This window comes from Lygodium microphyllum, chromosome 3 (assembly GCF_053477565.2).
Source record: "Lygodium microphyllum isolate KBCC chromosome 3, Lygodium_microphyllum_v1.1.10, whole genome shotgun sequence".
Lineage (NCBI taxonomy): Eukaryota > Viridiplantae > Streptophyta > Polypodiopsida > Schizaeales > Lygodiaceae > Lygodium > Lygodium microphyllum.
In genome coordinates, this window is record NC_141137.1 from 88,800,512 (window position 1) to 88,819,181 (window position 18,670).

The 18,670-nt window shown below is 43.8% G+C and overlaps 1 protein-coding gene across 3 annotated transcripts in view; it reads right to left on the minus strand.

The window, feature by feature from the left end:
• LOC148038603 (copper ion binding / methyltransferase) overlaps positions 1-17,811 on the minus strand; it is a 248,227-nt gene extending 230,416 nt beyond the window's left edge. For 2 of the 3 annotated variants that reach the window (XM_087673802.1, XM_087673788.1), the window contains exon 1: positions 17,431-17,811. In XM_087673802.1, coding sequence (XP_087529928.1) covers positions 17,431-17,563 — 133 coding nt within the window. In that variant the 5' untranslated portion in view covers positions 17,564-17,811. The remainder of the gene's footprint in view (positions 1-17,430) is intronic. The other variant, XM_087673795.1, reaches the window with a different exon arrangement.
• Positions 17,812-18,670: the final 859 nt, after the last annotated feature.

The window sequence follows — 18,670 nt, forward strand, 5'->3', positions numbered from 1 at the left end:
AGTGGGCATGTGCAAGCACCTCATCAAGAGATAACTCACAAATGTAAACGAGACCCGCATCCGATGTCTCTAAGAAGACGATGCAAACCTCTACAAACCAATCAAACCCACCCTCTGGAGTTGAGTAGTTTGCCAACTATGATGGCTGACTAGTGGCAGTGTGGATCTGGCCTTGCCACTATCTTTGCTAGGGTTTACCACCACTTTGCTTCCTCTACTGGGGATTATCAAACTAGGATACAAGGGTCTAATTCTTGAATTTTGGTTGTGTGCCACATGCCTTAGATCGACTCTCGTTGTCATAATGACCAACCTTTTGACAATACCTATTCTTCTTAGGTACATTCTATCATCCAAGTTTAAGAGGAGATTGAGTAGTTCCTTGGGATTCACTAGCCTTGGTTTCATTTTGATTTTGATTCAAGCCCTTGCCGTGTTGTCCCCTCTGAGAAGATGCAACTAGAGCCCCCCTATCAAGGATATGTTATGAAATTCATCAAACCACCGTGCTAAACGCAACAGTTGACACTCATAAAATATGGGCGTCTGAGACTATGAAATCGCATGCTGAACAAAATGGAAATATCTTCTTGGGAGCTTATTAGGAAATAGGGTAATCTAATCGTTAGAGGACTTAGGAGCCCAATGGTTGAGAACTCGATGAGAAGACGCGATACTCAGCCAACTTGACTTTCAAGTCACCCTGGTCTATGATTATTAAAAATTTATGAAGCTCATGATCCAAATTGATGCGACGAGTCCCGGTTCTAATATAGCAGTCAATCAAATGTGCCCAACACTCAAATGCTAAGAAAAAAAGCTGAAGCTAAGAGTGAAACTCAAGCAATAAGCCCTACATAGACTCAACAATAGTGAAGGCATTACAAGCCTTCCATGAGTGGACAACCTCATATGGAACAAGTACGGGATCAGGTTGGGGTTCCAGCCCCTACACTAAATGCCATAGATTCTAAGAGTCTAAGACATGCCTCATCAAATTTGACCAAGTGGTATAGTTTGACCCATTGAAACGAGTCTTGTCATTAAAAGCATGCTTAGCGGATGAGATGTTAGAACTATGAGACGTCTATGAAGATGGATAGATGGCGTAAGATGGAGGATAAGGTGGTGGTGGTGGTGGTGAAGAAGGAGGAGGAGGAGGAGGAGGAGGAGCAGCAGCAGCAGCTGCTGTTGCTGCTAATGGTGGATAGGCAGAAATAGGCTGCTGAATTCAACCATTTGAGAATTTGAATGCTTATCAATTCGGCCTTCTTTTCTAATGCCTAAGGTTGTAGTTCCTTATTCAAGGCACTTTTAGTTTGTATGTAGGCCTCTTGGCCATTTTGAATATTCTAAGGTCTTAAGGTCTTAGAAAAAAACCTTGGGGATTGACTTGAAAGCCCAATGATAGAATTGAAGGCCCAAGTGGCCAATTTGTCTATGCTAAGGTCTTAAGGTCTTCTCACATCTTTTTTCGTTTGTTATGAAGGACCTTTGATTGTCTTGGTCAAAGCTAAGGCCTCTAGGCCTTTAATCAAAAAGTCATATCATCCATAAGAAAAGCCTTATGGCCAAATGGTCAACATTTAATGTGATGACCTATGCATAAGCCATGGTGGCCATGATGTGATAGCCCTGTCCAAATGTCAACTAAGGCACAACAGAATGACCGGATGGTCCACTAGGTAATGCCATATAGGTAAATTGCAGTACCAAACGATCCACACTCCAGTATATCTGGGATACATCCCCAAAGAAATAACCCAATAGTATGTGTGTGGGAGGTCAAACATCCGCCATAGGCACACTTTCCATGATGACGCCATCCCTCATGACTCCCCACTGCCAGAGAGGAAGTGTGAGAGGGTGGTGAGATGAGGCGGCCACGCCTCATCTATACATCTATACAAATGCACAAGATCCAAAGAGGGACTTTCCTTATGCATTGATTGAAGTTTGGCAAGTTCCCCTTGTGGTAAAGAACTCGCTTTACCCTCATTAGCTAGCATATTCCGACATCAGATGATTGGCAGAAGCTAGCATAAACTGAAAAGACTCATTAATTTGAGAACACGAAGCATGAACATTTTACTGAGGCAAATTCACGGCACACAAGTCCGGTTCTTCGACCGACATCTTGCGATGTTTACCCATCTCGTCCCCTTCCATTAACTGCAAAAATCTTCTACTGACGAATCACAATCTGATTCCGCCACGTCTTTATCGTCCCCATTTCCAATATGCTGGTCTAGAAAGGCCATATCAATACCATTAGATTCTTGCAAATTCACCATTTCAGAGGTTTATGATGATTACACAGATTATTCCAACTTTAGCTATCTGTCATAGAATAGAACTGAATCTGTCTCCTTCTGTAGACCATTGTACCTCAGGACCTCAAGACCCCAGCACCAATCTATACTCTGTTGTTCAGTTTAAACAAACCTTTTACAATCTCAAACACTCACAGTCTGTCTTACTCGGGATTAGAGCAAGTATTCACACCTCGCTATCAGACGCTGAACAGGGTGCCTCAGGTATGTCAGATTAGGGCAACGAGGATTGACAGTGGTGCTGGGACAGAGCGCGTGTTGGATAAAAGGCAAACTTAGCTCGAGCAGGCAGAAGACAGGCGTCTGGACATCACGGGCATGGGACGAAGCAACTGGACGAGCAAGAAGAAACAAGACCCCGCTGTGGTCAGAGCCAGGGGAACATGCAACGTGCAGGGCAGGAACCAAAACGACAGAGGTGTCATCTCTCTCTCTCTCTCTCTCTCTCTCTCTCTCTCTCTCTCTCTCTCTCGCGCGCAAAAGTAGGGCGCCGCAGGAAGGAAGGACGCACATCAGATCACTCTCTAGGTCGAGCAGAAGTTCTCAGGAGGGCAGAGGCAAGACACGATGTCACGAGCAAGGCATACGAGACCTAGCGTTTGAACTAAGGAAGGAACTCAAATAGCACGCGAGGCATGTGAGCACTTGCGCAGGTCAAGGGAAGCACGTCCGCACACATCCGCAGGTCCACCATCAATCCTCCTCTCTCTCTTTTTTTTTTGGTAAAAGGTAATTGTATTAATTACGAAAAAAGGTACAAGTTTACATGATTACAAGATACACGATGGCTCCATCGTGCGTAAAATCTCAGTACTAAACAACAAAAGAGTTACAAAAATCATGGCAAAGATGCAGAGGAAATTGCCATATGCCAGGGAAGTAAGTCCTCCCGAGGAAGTAAGTCAGAGTGCCGAATGAGATCTATCTGCCAATGCAAGAGACCTTTAAGCCTCGCAATATGTCCCGGAACATTAGAGGCCGAATCAAAAAGAAAGGCATTCCGAGTGGTCCAATTGTGCCAACATCCCCAGTATCTAAGAAAGTGAAACAAGATCTTCATATGCGACTGTGCCGGTGTGGGCTGTTTTGGCCGTACAAAAACCCAATCAAAAGGACTTAGCGAGAAACCAAGCACTGCTCGCCAAACCGCTGACAAGAGCGACTAGATATTCTTAGCGAGAGGGCAAGAAATAAATTGATGATGGGCCGATTCCACAGTAGTGGTGCAAAAGAAACAATTGCCGTTAGAGATTCGACGCTTGGAAAGGGCTGAAGCAAGAGGAAGACCACCAATCATCACCCTCCAAAGAAAGACCTTGCATTTGAAAGCTGTCTTGTTCAACCAGCCCTCCATCACAGTTGCCTTCCACCATGACTGAGATTTTCGCAATCCCCATACAGTATTAGCTTTAGTAACCAGCCATTGATGATCTTTAATCAGAAGATGATACACCTGGTTAGCTGAGGCCTTTTCCAAATTCAACCTACCTGCAAGGTCCCAATCCTGCCAAGGACGATCCAAAGCAAGGGCAGGGAAGGGTTGCCTACTTTGGAGCACTACCAAAAGCTGTTCCCATAAATCACGGAATCCACGAGGGATTCTGAAAAGCCTCATGGCTGTACGAAACGATATCAAGACATTACGACTGGCAAGGGTGGCATCAACTGAAGTCAAGCCCAAACGTGCCATACGGTTAAATTTTGGTCTGAGCTCATGTTTGCATTCCCAAGAAAGTAATCACGAGGCTGCCAACAATTCCAGTTGAAAAGAGTTATTATGTAAGCGATTCTCCGCTGGATGCCAATGCGCCTTCTAGAGAACCAATTTCCAGGAGCAGACTAAATGAACAAGCAGGGATGAGGAAGGACTAGAAAACCAAGAGTCTACATTAAGAACATGCCACCAGGAGCGCTCCGAATTTGTGTATTACCATGCACAGGCCCGTGATCCTCAAGAAAATAACGGGCTATAACGACCCACGAGTGATGATCCATGCACATGGCACGAAAAAGAGACCAACAAAGTGCCAGCATATGAGTTTCGGCATCCAAAATAGCCCCACCACCCATGCGTTTGGGGGTACATGTATGCGACCAAGAAATCCATGAAATGCCTGCATGCAAAGAATCCTTCTTCCATAACATGAAACGAATGTCCTGAGTAAAAGCATTCAAAGTAGTAGTGGTCCAAGGCAGCAATAGCAAGAAATATGTGAGCATTGGCAACATAATTGTCTAAGCCACTTTGAGGCGAACATGGAAGGGCCAAGCATGCGACTTCCAATATAGAAACTTAGCTGCCAGTTTCTGTGAAATCCACTCTAGTAGTTGCTTTGGCCAAATATCAACACCCGAAGGGTACCCAAGATGCCTGACTATGAAACCACGGGGAACAACCTATCCTTGCCAACCCAATGACTGTAAATTGAACTCCGTGCAACTGAGAATGGCTGATTTGAAAGCATTGATATGAAGACCAGAAGCATGACCAAAGAGCGTCCAAACATCTAATGCTTTGCGAAGATTATTCTTGTCCACACGCAAAATCATAAAGCTATCATCAGCCAAAGATTGAGAAATGAAGTGTTGTCCAAAAGGAAGAGACAATCCAGCCAACTGAGTAGAAGCTGCCATAGAAGATAACATCGAAAGAACCGGATGAGTCGCAAGGGCAAAGAAGAGAGGACTCAAAGGGCAACCCTGTCTCACAGAGCGTGCAAGGACAAATGGCTCGGTAACACCACCATTTAGCATAACTTGCGAAGAAGCCGCAGCACTAATGGTGTAGATCAAGCAGGACGTCCGAGTACCAAAGCCCATAGTAGACATAAGATCTGCAATGAAAGACCAATCTAAATAATCAAAAGCCTTTTCCAGATCCAATTGAATCAATACCACTTGCTGATTAGAGTGCCTTGCATAGTCAATAGCCATTTGCACATTTAAGATATTATGCAGAATGCTTCGGCCCTTAATGAAACCATATTGAAGAGGATGCACAATGGCCGGAAGATGCTTGTGAAGCCGATTCACCATCACTTTGGAAAAGATTTTATACATCGAACCCATCAAAGAAATTGGTCTCCAATGTTTCAACATTGACGGCGAAGGAACCTTTGGAAGCAGTTTGATAAGACCTTTCCATGAGGAAGGCATGAACCCCGTTTCCCAAACCTGCTGAAACATAGTCGTCAATGGTTTCACCAGTTGGGTAGCAGAAATCTCAAAGAATTCATTGGTGAGACCATCCCAACCGGGACTTTTATCCTTGGGCAGGTGTAACAAAACATCCATAACCTCCGCCTCACAAATATCTGTCTCCAAAGTAGTTTGCATATCAGGTGGAACCTGATTACGGACTAGATCATAGAAAACTGAGCGTGCATGAGTAACTTGTTCAGAAGGTGAAGGAGAAGAACCAAGAACGTCTAGAAAATAATTCCTGCACATATTCACAATAGTCTAAGAATCAATGACCATTCGACCTTCTGGATCCTGAAGTCTAGTTATATTTTCTCGAGCAGGAGAAGCATGTAGAGCTCGAAAGAACTTATGAGTCTAACAAGCACTATCTTGCAAATTCTCAGTCAAATTTTGCAATTTGGCCTGCTAATAAGATTTCAACTGAAACTCTTTAATAAGATCAGCCAAACGCATCGCCAGTGACAGCAGAAATACATCATCTGAAGTGTCCACCAGCAGAGAATAAACCAAAGCCAGTAAGTCCTCCGCTGCTTTTCAACGCCGCCGACAAAGAGAGGCATGCACATTAGAGAGCAATCGTTCAAAAGAAGCATTGCCCTCAGAGGCGAAGTCCAATAAAAATCTATCAATCAATTGCTGCATATAGTCCTGAAAGATTAAATGCTTCAAATAAGACAAGTTGAAACGCAAAGGGAGTCTATCCAGAAATTGCTTAAAAGGTGCAATGGGTTGTGCAAGTATCTCAAGCTGTAGAGGGAAATGGACCGACAAGGCATATTGCTGCAACACTTTCATTTCCAGCATCTCAGGAAGAAAATCATCATCCTGCATGATGTACATGCGGTCCAACCGCAACCATGTAGTTGCATACTGCGCAGAATGGAAAGTAAACCCTGTAGAAGAAGAGTGTAGCCAAGACCAGAGATCTTGCTTAAGTACAGCAAGAGCAAACGCATTCCACACACGACTTTCCGAAGCGTCCATCACCGAATGCTCTGATGTGGACTGTGAAGAATCAACACACATATTAAAATTCCCCATCAAAAAACCTCGTCTGCCAAGTGACAAGGAGGTCTGCAAAGTATTCCAAAGATCTCGGCAGGATAAAGGGTCATTCGGAGCATAGAGGCCCAGCAACCATAAGATCTCTCCTTCAAATAAAACTTCAATCACCACAAAACGGCCATGTACATCATTTTTAATAAAAACAAGCTGATATTTCTCATGTACAATCATAAGCACACCAGAACAATGCATGGCATGTGTCCCTGTATAAAACCAGCGAAACCCATGGCAATCCACAACTTTTCCTACTTCACCGTGCCTCTTGTGCTCAACAGCACACAAGACATCCCACTAATTCTCATGCAATACAATCCACATGGCATGTTGCTTATGGCGATAACAAATGCCTCGCACATTCCACGTGGCTATCTTCATGTGTATTCAAAAAGAAAATCAAGAACGAGGCACAACTTGCCTCGATTTAACAATTTCTGCTAGAATGTCAAGGACTCCCTCATCCAAAAAATCAGCTAACACGGCAAAAGAGTTCTGACGGCCAGCTTTAGAGGTAGACAGAATATCCACTATCTTGGGGATGGAACGGGGATAACGATGATCCCATGGGGTAATCACATTACCTCTAGTATCAAAAGCCAACTTAGCAGGAGGGCCCTTTGGACCGTCCGTATATACTTTCCTAGTAGACCAATTACGGGGAGCAGAAGAAACCATAGTATGAGCAGTGTGCTCTGAGACAACATTTCTTTCCTGCGCATATAAGTGCTTATGGAATCTTGTGAAGCATTAGGCCCAGTATCCGCCAGGCCAACATCAAATCTTTTACCTTTTTTGGCACATACATCTACCCAGTTATTGCCACGGGAATCCAAACCCGAAACATGTTGTTTACCTTTATTCAAAACTTTAGGTGGCTAGGTTGCATCTTGCGATGAAGCATCAAGCACCATATCTTCCATGGGCAGCACAACATGCTCAGTATCCGAAGTTGATTGCTTCTCTGGGCATTGGGCCATAAAATGCCCCAATTTTCCACACGAAAAGCAATGCCCTACAAAGTTGCCCCATTTCAAACGAAAGTGCAAAGGATGCATGCCAGAGCAATTAAGACGTAACCAAGCAGGCCTTTTCCTAGAAATGTCCCATAACATACACAAACGGTTACGATTCATGGCCCTTAGGCTCAGGGGGACCAGAACAGTGCCCACAACGGCCATGGCATCCTTTAACAGTGGCCAATAGATAGCCGGACAATTTTCCACTTCAACCCACACCGGGCATTCACGTTGAAGCAGGCGCTGAAAAACTGCCATTGGGTGCCATGACACAACATGGACCAAACGGTGATCAAAGAACAATGGCAGTTTAGACAGGAGATCAGCACGATGCTTCTCAGATTTCAACAGCACCTCATAGAAGCCTCGGGGCCCAACAAAAATCTCCTCAACACACTCCCCTTGTAGTAGATTGTGCAGCCACTGGCGAATATGGGAAAGCACTGGGATCCTGCCAGTGAAGAAGAGTATAACAACACGGTCATAAAACACCGAAAATGAGCGCAAGACATTTTTCGGGTCCACCGTGGCTTCCAAAACATCTTCAGTTCCAGAGTCAGAAAAAGCTTCATGATTATGTTGGACATAATCGCCAAGCAGAGTGTTGGCAAACTCCAACAAATGCTCCCAGTCAACATCCTAAGAATCCACAAAATCAAAGGCAACCTGAGCATAAGAACGTTCCTAATGATCCATTGTCTCTTCCGAAGTATGCTTGGTGTGTTTGCCCACAGGCTGGAAGTCAGGACCAGGAGGCATCTCTTCTGTGCAAGGAACCATATCCTATGGTTCCTCTGTATCAAAATCCGGACCAAGGGCTGCCACCGTTTGGTCGATAAAAGCCATATCCAAACCAGCCATGTTGTATCACCACTTGTGCAAGTCAAATGCAGCAGGAGCTCACGGGTGGTAGAAACGAACGCACGCCCCTCCCTCCCTCCCTCCCTCCCTCTCTCTCTCTCTCTCCCTCTCTCTCTCTCTCTCTCTCTCTCTCTCTCTCTCTCTCTCTCTCTCTCTCTACAGATTCTGCACAACTACAAATCCAAGTTACAGCAGGGCTGAAGCAGCACGACTGCCTGCAAAGTCACATAGAGTGCACAGAGTACAGTAGTAAATGAGCAGGATCAGAAGCTGGTTCGTCGAGCTGAAATGACGCTTCCTTTCGTTGACGATCAAGATTAGGGTTTCCTGCAACGTGGCGCCTGTGCAGATCAGGACGAGCTCAATCAGGTGAACCACAGACCAGCAAGGCGTTCGAAATCAGTGGGCGTCTGCAGCGTGGCGCAGCAAGAGATTGTCTGAAGGTGCAGGTCCAGGCGACTAACGGCTCGTTCCTTCAATAGGCTCAGCAGGCGAGATGTCGAGGGCAAGGCGTGACGTGGACGTCAGGGCAGAACGAACTCCACACAAGTCCGGGGGGAGATCGCTCACAGCACGCAGGGCAGGAGGCACATCGCCAGATCACGGGGAAGCCAGATCCGCCATCACGTTGTCCATCTCCCTCCCTCTCCCTCTCCCTCTCTCTCTCTCTCTCTCTCTCTCTCTGTGGCGCACACAGACAGGGGCCCATGGACCTTATGCAAACTGCACGAGATGGTGCATCAGGTCAGTGCAGAAGGACAATCGCGATAAGTCGCCCTCTCTCTCTCTCTCTCTCTCTCTCTCTCTCTCTCCACTAAGCTCTTGCTTCCACTCTGGGCTCACTCCCTCCAACTAGTATCAGAGCCATCTTCCCCGAGAGCTCAAGCCCGACCCGCATTGCTTCAGCTTCCATCGAGTACCTACAGCAGTTCACAGCTCAATATTTGTGCAAGCAATGGTTTCTTCCATTTGAGGTGAGCATTGATGTCCCGCTCCTTCCCGGCTTCTCAAGGCTTGTCAAGGTTCCTTGGGAGTGTATTGAGCATTTCTAATACCACATTAGTGCTCAGCGTGACCAACAGACCATCAGCATCAACTCACGCTGTTTCCACCATTATTTCAGGCAGTCTGGACAGCACAATTTACTCCTTTTGGCAGTCTACTACTCATTTTGATTGCTCTTGACACACTTATTTCAGGCAGTCTGGACAGCACAATTCACTCCTTTTGGCAGCCTACTACTCATTTTGGTTGCTCTTGACACACTTGGATGATCATTGGCAACTTCATGGCACTCATAGCTAGTGTTTGAGCTTCATTGTTTTTGCGTTCATCAGTCATTGCTGGCTGTAGCAGACAGGTCTGCTGTAATACTTTATGACAGCCTGTCTCTGAATGTCTATGGCTCACACCATGCTTATGTGATATGCTCTTGATGCTGGGAAGTTATGAGGATGTACTAAGGGTGCCATTGGACCGATTTGATCTTATAGGTTGTAGCAGGGTTTTCATTGATGGAATACAGTGACCAGCAAGCTATTTGACTGTGAAGGGTCTTTTCTTCAGAACTTGAAGCTTGCTTATGGTTCTATTCATCCCTATTATTGTTGGGATCATTGCTAGATGCTTGGCAAATGTCTTGGGAGTTTCTTGTGGACGCTGATTTAACTCAGATTTCAGAGGCTATTTTCCTGTTGTACACAGTGGGCAGCAAGCACTTACCTAGGACAAGGCTATGCCTATTATGCTTTGAAGCTACACAGGTACATCACTTGGATGTATTGGTGTCTATCATTCATGTATGCATCCAGATATGGTCTATGGTGACACTTAAACCTCGCATTTGAGCTCGGTTACATGCCTTGGTTGCTTCAGTAGGCTATGCAGTTACGGGCTTGAAACACATATTGGGTTTTATGCTTCCAAACGTATGCTCTATGGATCTTGGATGTCTAGATTCATTCACATGATGTTTTGAGCTTTGCTTGCTCATTTGGCATTCGACTTTTGCTTCAGTAGGAACTACTCAGCTTTGTGTATTGAACCACATTGGCACTTGGATGTACTACAAAGCATTTGGTTTATGCAGTTGAGCTTGAGCTTATCACAATGAGACAGTGGAACTCATTGTGACATGTACATGCTCTCTTGATATTTATTGGATGCAGTTAACCTGTCGTGGGTTGATTTGATCTCTTGGCTTGAACCTGGCACTAATATCTGTTAAAGTATTGTTAGTGGTATTTATATGCTTCTGGGTTATGTATTGAGCTATGTCCACTGGGTTATGCATCTAGTAGTTCTCTTCATTTAACCTTGATACCTACCTTGTGCATGAGATCTATGCCTATTGCATATATGGTTTCTGACACACTGCAGTTGTGACAGTCTTCAATGCCGGTTCCTAGCTTCTTCCTCTTGGTTGCTCACAATTGGTTTTTGGCATATTGCTGCAATTTATTACAACAACCTGTCATTTCAGTTTTATGCATTCTATTTGAGGGCAATCACCTGGACTTGACAGTCTTTTGCCTACAAGATATGGACAACTCATTACTTTGGTAGTACCTCTAGTCTCCCACTTGATTTAGCAGTGGTTTTGCGGCTGATTTGCAGAGTATTACAGCAGCCCCCACTTGCCCTTCTGTGCACTTGCTTGGTCTCATTATGGCTTGTGATTCTTGCAACAGTGCTATCTTCAATATTGAGAGATTTAATGGGAACAATTACAGCTATTGGAAGACCCATATATGGCAAGTTTTAGTGTAGAAATTGCAAGGTAGACCACTCAAAAATGGGGGTGCCAAATCCAAAAACATTGTGGCTAAGGATTGGGATGAACTGGATGAGCTATGCAAGTCCACAATCATTTTATCACTCTCTAAGCTACTTCACTACAATGTTGTAACTGAAAATTAGACTGCATATGAGCTTTGGATACAGATTAAGAATCTTTATGACAAGCAGAGTCCTACATCTCAAATGTATTGGCTGACACAATCAATGGACCTTTGCACGAAGGAAAGGACTTCTATGTTTGCACACTTGAATGAGTTTCACTCCATCAAAGGACCTTCACATGAAAGAAGGGACTTCTATGTTTGTACACTTGAATGAGTTTCACTCCATCATTAACAATTTAGCTTCGTAGAAGATTGAGTTCAAGGATACTTTGTATCCTTTATTTATGCTTGGTACTCTACTTGAGTCATGGGACACTTTCCGTACAGCCCTTTGCGCTAAGGATGGGCTGAAATTGTAGGACTGAAGAGGCAAACAGAAAGAATGTGGATGCTTCCCCTACATCACATGCATTCACTATGAGAGGCTGGTAGGATGGAAATGGCCATGGTAGAGACTCTAACATGTCCCAATCTAGGATACACGAACAAACTCACAGTAAGCCCCATGGCCATAAGTCCGGTCTTACTTGTCATTATTGTGGGAAAGCAGGTCATATTTGGCCACAATGCCATGATATGTGCAAAGACAAGTGCAAGGAAAAGGGTAAGGGTAAAGTGCAGGACAAGAATGATGATCATGGTATTGTGCCTATCAAGTCTAGTGTCAAGATTGAGGAGATTAATGTAGTGCAGCAGCCTGACATATCTAATAATCTTATCTTGGTAGCTTTTCAAGCTATACTCAGTGTTGGTTGATAGATTCAGGGGCTTCCTTTCATGTGACCCCTCGTAGAGTGGTTTCACTCCTACCATAGTATGGCTGGATCTGTCCGATTGGGTAATGACTTGGCATTCAAGATAGTTGGTATTAGTGGTGTCTAGTTGCATTTTAGTTCAAGCAGCATGTTCACTCTTCATGATGCACATCATGTATTGGCTCTTACGAAGAGCCTTATCTCTGCTAGCACCTTGGATGATGCATGTTATATTATCTCTTTTGGTGATTCCTCATGGAAGATAACTCTTGGGAATCTTGTTATTGCATGTGGTGCTAAGTCTTATACCCTCTATCCTTTTCTTGTATTTGGGTTAGCGGACCATATTTTGGTTGTGGCTACAATTCCATATCTATCTCTTTGGCATCATCACCTTGGACACATATCTTTGAAAGAAATGAAAATGCTTAGCAATTTGTAGTATGTTTCGGCCCTAGACTATAAGTGTTTTGAGTCTTATGATCACTATTTATATGGCAGACAAACACATAGTACACATAAGAAGTCTGGCATGAAGCACATGGATGAGCCTTTGGCTCTTGTTCATTCGCATATATGTGGTCCCATGCCCTATCAGCCACTAGGTGGTGTGAAGTACTTTGTCACATTCATTGATAATTACTCTTATAAGGTCTAGGCTTACCTTGTTAAGAAAAAATCGAATGTCTTGTCTACCTTTCTAGCGTTGGCTTGCTCTTGTTGAGAACCACTCTAGGTCTAGGCTAAAATACCTAAGGTCAAAAGCTTTTAAGCAATTTTGCGATGAGCAAGATATTAGATGTCAGTTGACCGCCCCCTGCAACCCCCCACAATGGTATTACCGAACGCATGAACAAGACGATTCAAAAGAGTGTGCAGTATGCTTAGCTAGGTAGCCTTACCCCAACACTTTTGGACGGAGACCTCCATCATATGCTTGTTTGCGTGTCTTTGGTTGTGAGGCATTCTACCATGTTCCCAAAGATCCCAAAGACAAGCGCAATAAGTTGGATCCTCAATCCGTGAAATGCATCTTTCTTGGTTATGGGGATACAGGTGAGATGGGCTATCGCCGATGGGATCCGCAAGCTTGCAAGGTTATCCGCAACCATGATATCGCTTTCCATGATGAGAAAAAGATGCATAAGCAGCCTAAGTAAGTGGTTGAAGTATATAGGGTGATCTTTCAGGTGGAGCCTCCTGCTCCATATAGCCAACTACGCTAGCCTGTAGTAGTTGATACTCCAGTGGCCCAAGCCTCGCCTGTTGTGCACAATAGCCTGCTTCGAGACGCTCTACTAGAGCTAGACATCAACTTGAGCATTGTATGCCCTCCATGGATTATATTATGGTGACAGATGTAGCTGAGCCTCTCTCTTATGATGAGGCCATGCACAAAGATGAGTCACTCATGAAACAGGGCTATGCAATTGGAGTCTAACTCCTTACTAACTAAACATACGTGAGATTTGATTCCTTTGCCTAGTGGCAAGAAGGCATTGCCATGTAAGTGGATATACAAGCTGAAAAGTATCCTTGGACGCCCCAAACCTGCTTATAAGGCCAGATTGGTAGCTAAGGGTTTTAACCAAAAACATGGTATTGACTTCAATAAAGTCTTTTCCCCTATGGTCAAAATGAAGACCCTATACTTAGTACTACATTGGTTGCTTAGCTAGGTATAGACCTTTATCATATGTTGTAAAGATGGCTTTTTTACATGGAAACTTAAATGATGAGATCTAAATGCAGCAACCTAAGGGCTTTAAAGAAAAAGATAGGGAACACCTACTGTGCAAGTTGAGAAAGAGCCTTTATGGCCTTAAGCAAGCACCTATATCACAAGTTTAATACTTTTATAAATTCATAGGAATATAGCCATAGTGCTATGGATCTGTGTTTATACACGAAGAAGGCTCGTAATAGAAGCCTTATGATTTTGGTCCTCTATGTGGATGATATGTTTATTGCTGGAAGAGCGCATGATGAGTTAAATGCCTTGAAAACTTAGCTCAAGAAGAGCTTTGAGATGAAGGACATGGAATAGGCCTCGCATATTCTTGGGATGCACATCACGCACAATCGCTAAGAGGCTCCTTTATCTATCAAGCATATATCCATAAAGTCCTTGAGCAGTTTCATATGCAGGATGGTAATCCTATTGGTTGTCCCCTGCCTTCTCATATGAAGGTTAGTCACACCAACTGTCCCTAATTTTATAAGCAGAACGCCGAGATGGACAAGATTCCTTACGCATCCGACATGGACAATTTGATGTATACCATGATAGGCACTTGTTCTGACATAGCATTTGAAGTGGGAGTTGTGGAACGCTATATGACTACACCTAGCAGACGGCATCGGGATCCCGTCAAGGGTATTATGAGGTACCTGAAGGGCACAATAGCTACATGCATATATTATGGTGGCCAGGATACCGGAGTCGTGGGATACACTGACTCTAATTATGCAGGACATGCAGACAATAGAAAGTTTACCTCAGCTATGTCTTCACCTTTGCTAGAGGTGCTCTTTTGATATCCAAGGTGTAGAAATGCATGACCCTCTCTACTACCGAGGACGAGTATGTTGCAGTCACTGAGGCTGGCAAGGAGGCTCTCTAGTTAGGCCATCTAGTAGCAAACCTTGGTATTATTGATGTGATCCCTACACTACATCCAAATTCTATGAGTGCTATCCAATTAGCCAAGAATCTAGTCTTCCATGCAAAGACGAAACACATTAAGATGCATTACCACTTCATCAGAGAGGTCGTTGAGGACAAGTCTATTGACCTTGTCAAGAAATCAACTAACCAAAATCCTATAGATCTACTCATGAATATAGTATCTCAACAAAGCGTTTTGCCTTCCTTGGAAAGTTAATGGGCATTGGATGAGATGACATCTTTCCTCATCCTATTGTACTTATGTACATTTGTACTTTGTCACTTTTTCCTGTTCTCTCCTCACTAGGGACACATTCGTCTTTAAGTGGGAGGTTGTTGGGGACAAAGGAGCCTATGTCTAGCCACCCATATATTATTACACTGACACTATCCACACACTGACAATACCCACACACCTGTACACTACAAGTGGTGGACGCCCATCACTATCACTTCATTATTTATTCTTCAGTGACATTTGAATAAAAGGAAGGCCAGTCACACATTGTGATTATTGAAGTTCCCACATCTTGTGTCTCTCTCTTTCTTGCTCTTGCTCCATCCACCATAGCTCTTGCTTCTGCTCACATGCTTCCACTCCGGGCTCACTCCCTTCAGCAAGTGAATAATTTTTCCACGAATGACACTATCCAAGCAGCAACCTTGTTGCATGCACATTCTCATTTGCATAGTATAGCATCCTCCCATGCATCTCATTAAGCAAAGCACCCAGGTCCCATGAGCACCCTACTTAAATTGGATCCCAAGCAACCTTTCAACATGGCAATCACCTACATATCTCCACGCTTTCTTCATCATTGACACCCTTGCTCATGGTTATGTACATACTCTCTATTTTGTGATGTGCAAGACAACTATACCTTTCCCCAATGGGCACATTATTTTATTCGAAACAAAGAAAATTTTCAAAGCCGTTTATATATCAACTTTATAGATCCTGGTAGGCCACTAGGCAGTCAACGTGCACCCTTTGTCCAATGCATTAGCCTCTTTGGAGTGGTCCTTTGGAGTCCTGGGGGAAGATAACCATTGCCTCTATAATCTTGATAGGTTCTTGGATAGCCAACATGTGCCCATTAACCGATGCCCTAGCTGATTTGAGGTGGAACTTCCTGGGGGGAAAAAGGGTTGAGCTATGCTTGGTAGTCACTCTTGGCTCTTGTTTTGGGCTCATGGGGATATTGAACTAAGATAAGGTGCATTACAGACCAAACCTTCACTATACTCATCAAACAGCCCAAAACTCAAATGCACTACATATGCACAAGTATCCAATAAGCAAACTCACAAACTTTGGTTGGTTCGATCTCTATAAATAGGTTGTGCTAGGTAGACCACTTGCATCCTGATGCATCACAATCTACACACTATAGCGGTTGCCATATTCATCAACTAGTTGTCCGCCATTCTCTAGCTGCTGCCATGACCATTTGTTGCTGCCGCCCTGATTGTCTAGAGGTGGCAACACCTACGTTTAGTTCTAGCTGCTGACATTTTACAACTACTCCTGCTGCCACTCCCTCCGCAACTGCTCCAACTCCTATCAGACTACTTCAAATTGCTGCCCTAATCATTGTGATTGTGGCCAGCTATACTTCATCTGTTCACGCAGCCTTGCTGTTGTTCATTGCACAGAGGACATTTTCACTACTGTGTATTGATCCTCTTGATGCCATCATAATATTTATTGTTGGGTTTCATCTCCAGCTTCATCTGAAGAGTCAAGACTATGGCCAAGTGGTACATTGCTATGTTTACTTTCTCCAGCCTGACAGATCTACTACATTTCGGTTTCAGCCTAATGCCCTACTATTCACAGCCCTCTTAATCAGTCCACTGCATTGACTAGCCCACGGTTGCTGTGTTCATCACGCTCAGCTCCAATCTACTACATCATCTTCATCTTCTACCTTGTTACAATGGTTGCTATGCTCACGATCTGTCACACTGGAGGATGACACTCTCCCTCAACCCCCTCCCATGAGGGCCATCAGTTGTTGGACTACTCTGCCTTTGAGCATTGTTTACCTACATCTACTTATTCATTCATTCATTACTTCCATTTTGTGTTCTTGCATTCCTGTTTGTGTTCACTCTGTTTCAGCTGTGTTCGTATACTCTATGTTTTCTTTTGCAAAATCTAGCATATCTCCATGTGAAGCTTCTAGAAAATTAGAACTTGTGGTAAAGCAAAACATTAGGCAAATTGCTGAGATTGAATGGACAAGAAATCTCCCTCAAACGTTAAATCTTTAAATCTGAATTCGATTACATATCATATAGATGCAACACGTTCCATGGCAACGATGTCAAATTTGTGACTTGCAATAGATGCTCCGGCAAAAACTCTCGTTTATGCTTCGGAGCGATGAGCTACTTCTATCAAGTTCAGAATCTTTTAGCTTCAGAGATGTCTGAGAAGGTCGGTAAAGCCCAATATACTGATTTAGTTTGGAAATAGAACAAATAGCAAAACAAGATTAAAAACTCAATTACACACACGGAGTCTTTCTGCTGAAGAAGGATACGTAGGCCTTACCATGCATGAAGTTATGACACGAAAGGATATTGTAACCTAAAAGATGCAAGAAAACCAGAGGAGGTTACCTCCAAGGTAAGTTTCTATCGCAGATTGGAGCCGAGAAGGTATTCGAAGCAGGCCCTGGGTTTGCTTTGCTGCTGCTCTGATACCTTCGAAGGTGAGAGCTTTGTGAGCGACAGGACGGACAAGGGCCTTCATTGAGGCGTCGTCCTCGAGTCGGAGCTCAAAACTGCTAAAGCCGGGAGATGAAATCAGAAGACATGTCACCTCGGCGGGTTCTCGCTAATAATCGCGCCTTCTTGCAACGGTCGGAGCTGAGGTGGCCATCGCACTGCTGAATTGGCAGCACTGCAACGTCGGTAAAACGTTGTGGACTCCCAGGTACAAGAGAGTTGACGAATAAAAAATCCAAGGTGAGGCAATCCACAAGGGTTTTGCCTTAGACAAGGCTTTTGTGTGACCCAACAACGAGTATATTCCTCACGCCAATGCACCCAACCTTGGCGCATGGCATCCCTTTTTGGGAATCCACTGGGATTGGCGGTTTTAGTTGGTGAGAGTCCTAGACCCTGAACAAAGGTGCTAGGTGTCTACCCACGCTTCGTTATTTGGGTGGTAAATAGAGTTTTCCAACGAACATGTTTCTAAAGGAAGTAGTGAATTCATAAGCTAGTGGCACAGAGTTCTGCCTTTGAGTCTGATTAGGCACCCAGCTCAAAAAATAAAAACACACAAGTATATTCTATGTTTGAAGAAGTGTGCATTTCATACATCTTGGGGTAGCTATCATCAACATGTATGGAGATTGGTCGAATTCACATGGATAGAACAGTTGGTATCAAAGAGTATGGTAGACAAAATTTAACTACATGTGGCCAAGTAGCCGCCAATCATCTTTTGTTATCTTTATTACATGCCCTTGTACACCCTATTATCTAGGATGGGTCTATTAAGGGTCTTATATGTCCTTATTATACGGGCCACCTTGGTAACCTCCAACAAACAACATGCATTTTTAAAACTACATAGACACACAAGGAAGGAAAAGAAGCTTAGACATGAAGATAAGTTGTCTAGTTGATGAAACAAATGACAAGTGTAATGCTTGCAAACTTTCTAGAATATTCATTTGAGAATTTAGTCAATAAGAGAACTTAAAGCTGTCAGCAAGGATTTCCTACATTAAATGGCTTCCCTTATACTTCTCTCCCAATTCAATCTTGCCAAGTGACTTTGTCTAGGGTGAATGATTGTTGCCTACTACTGAAATTCATCAATGTGATACCTATCTACTTGAGCTAGTAT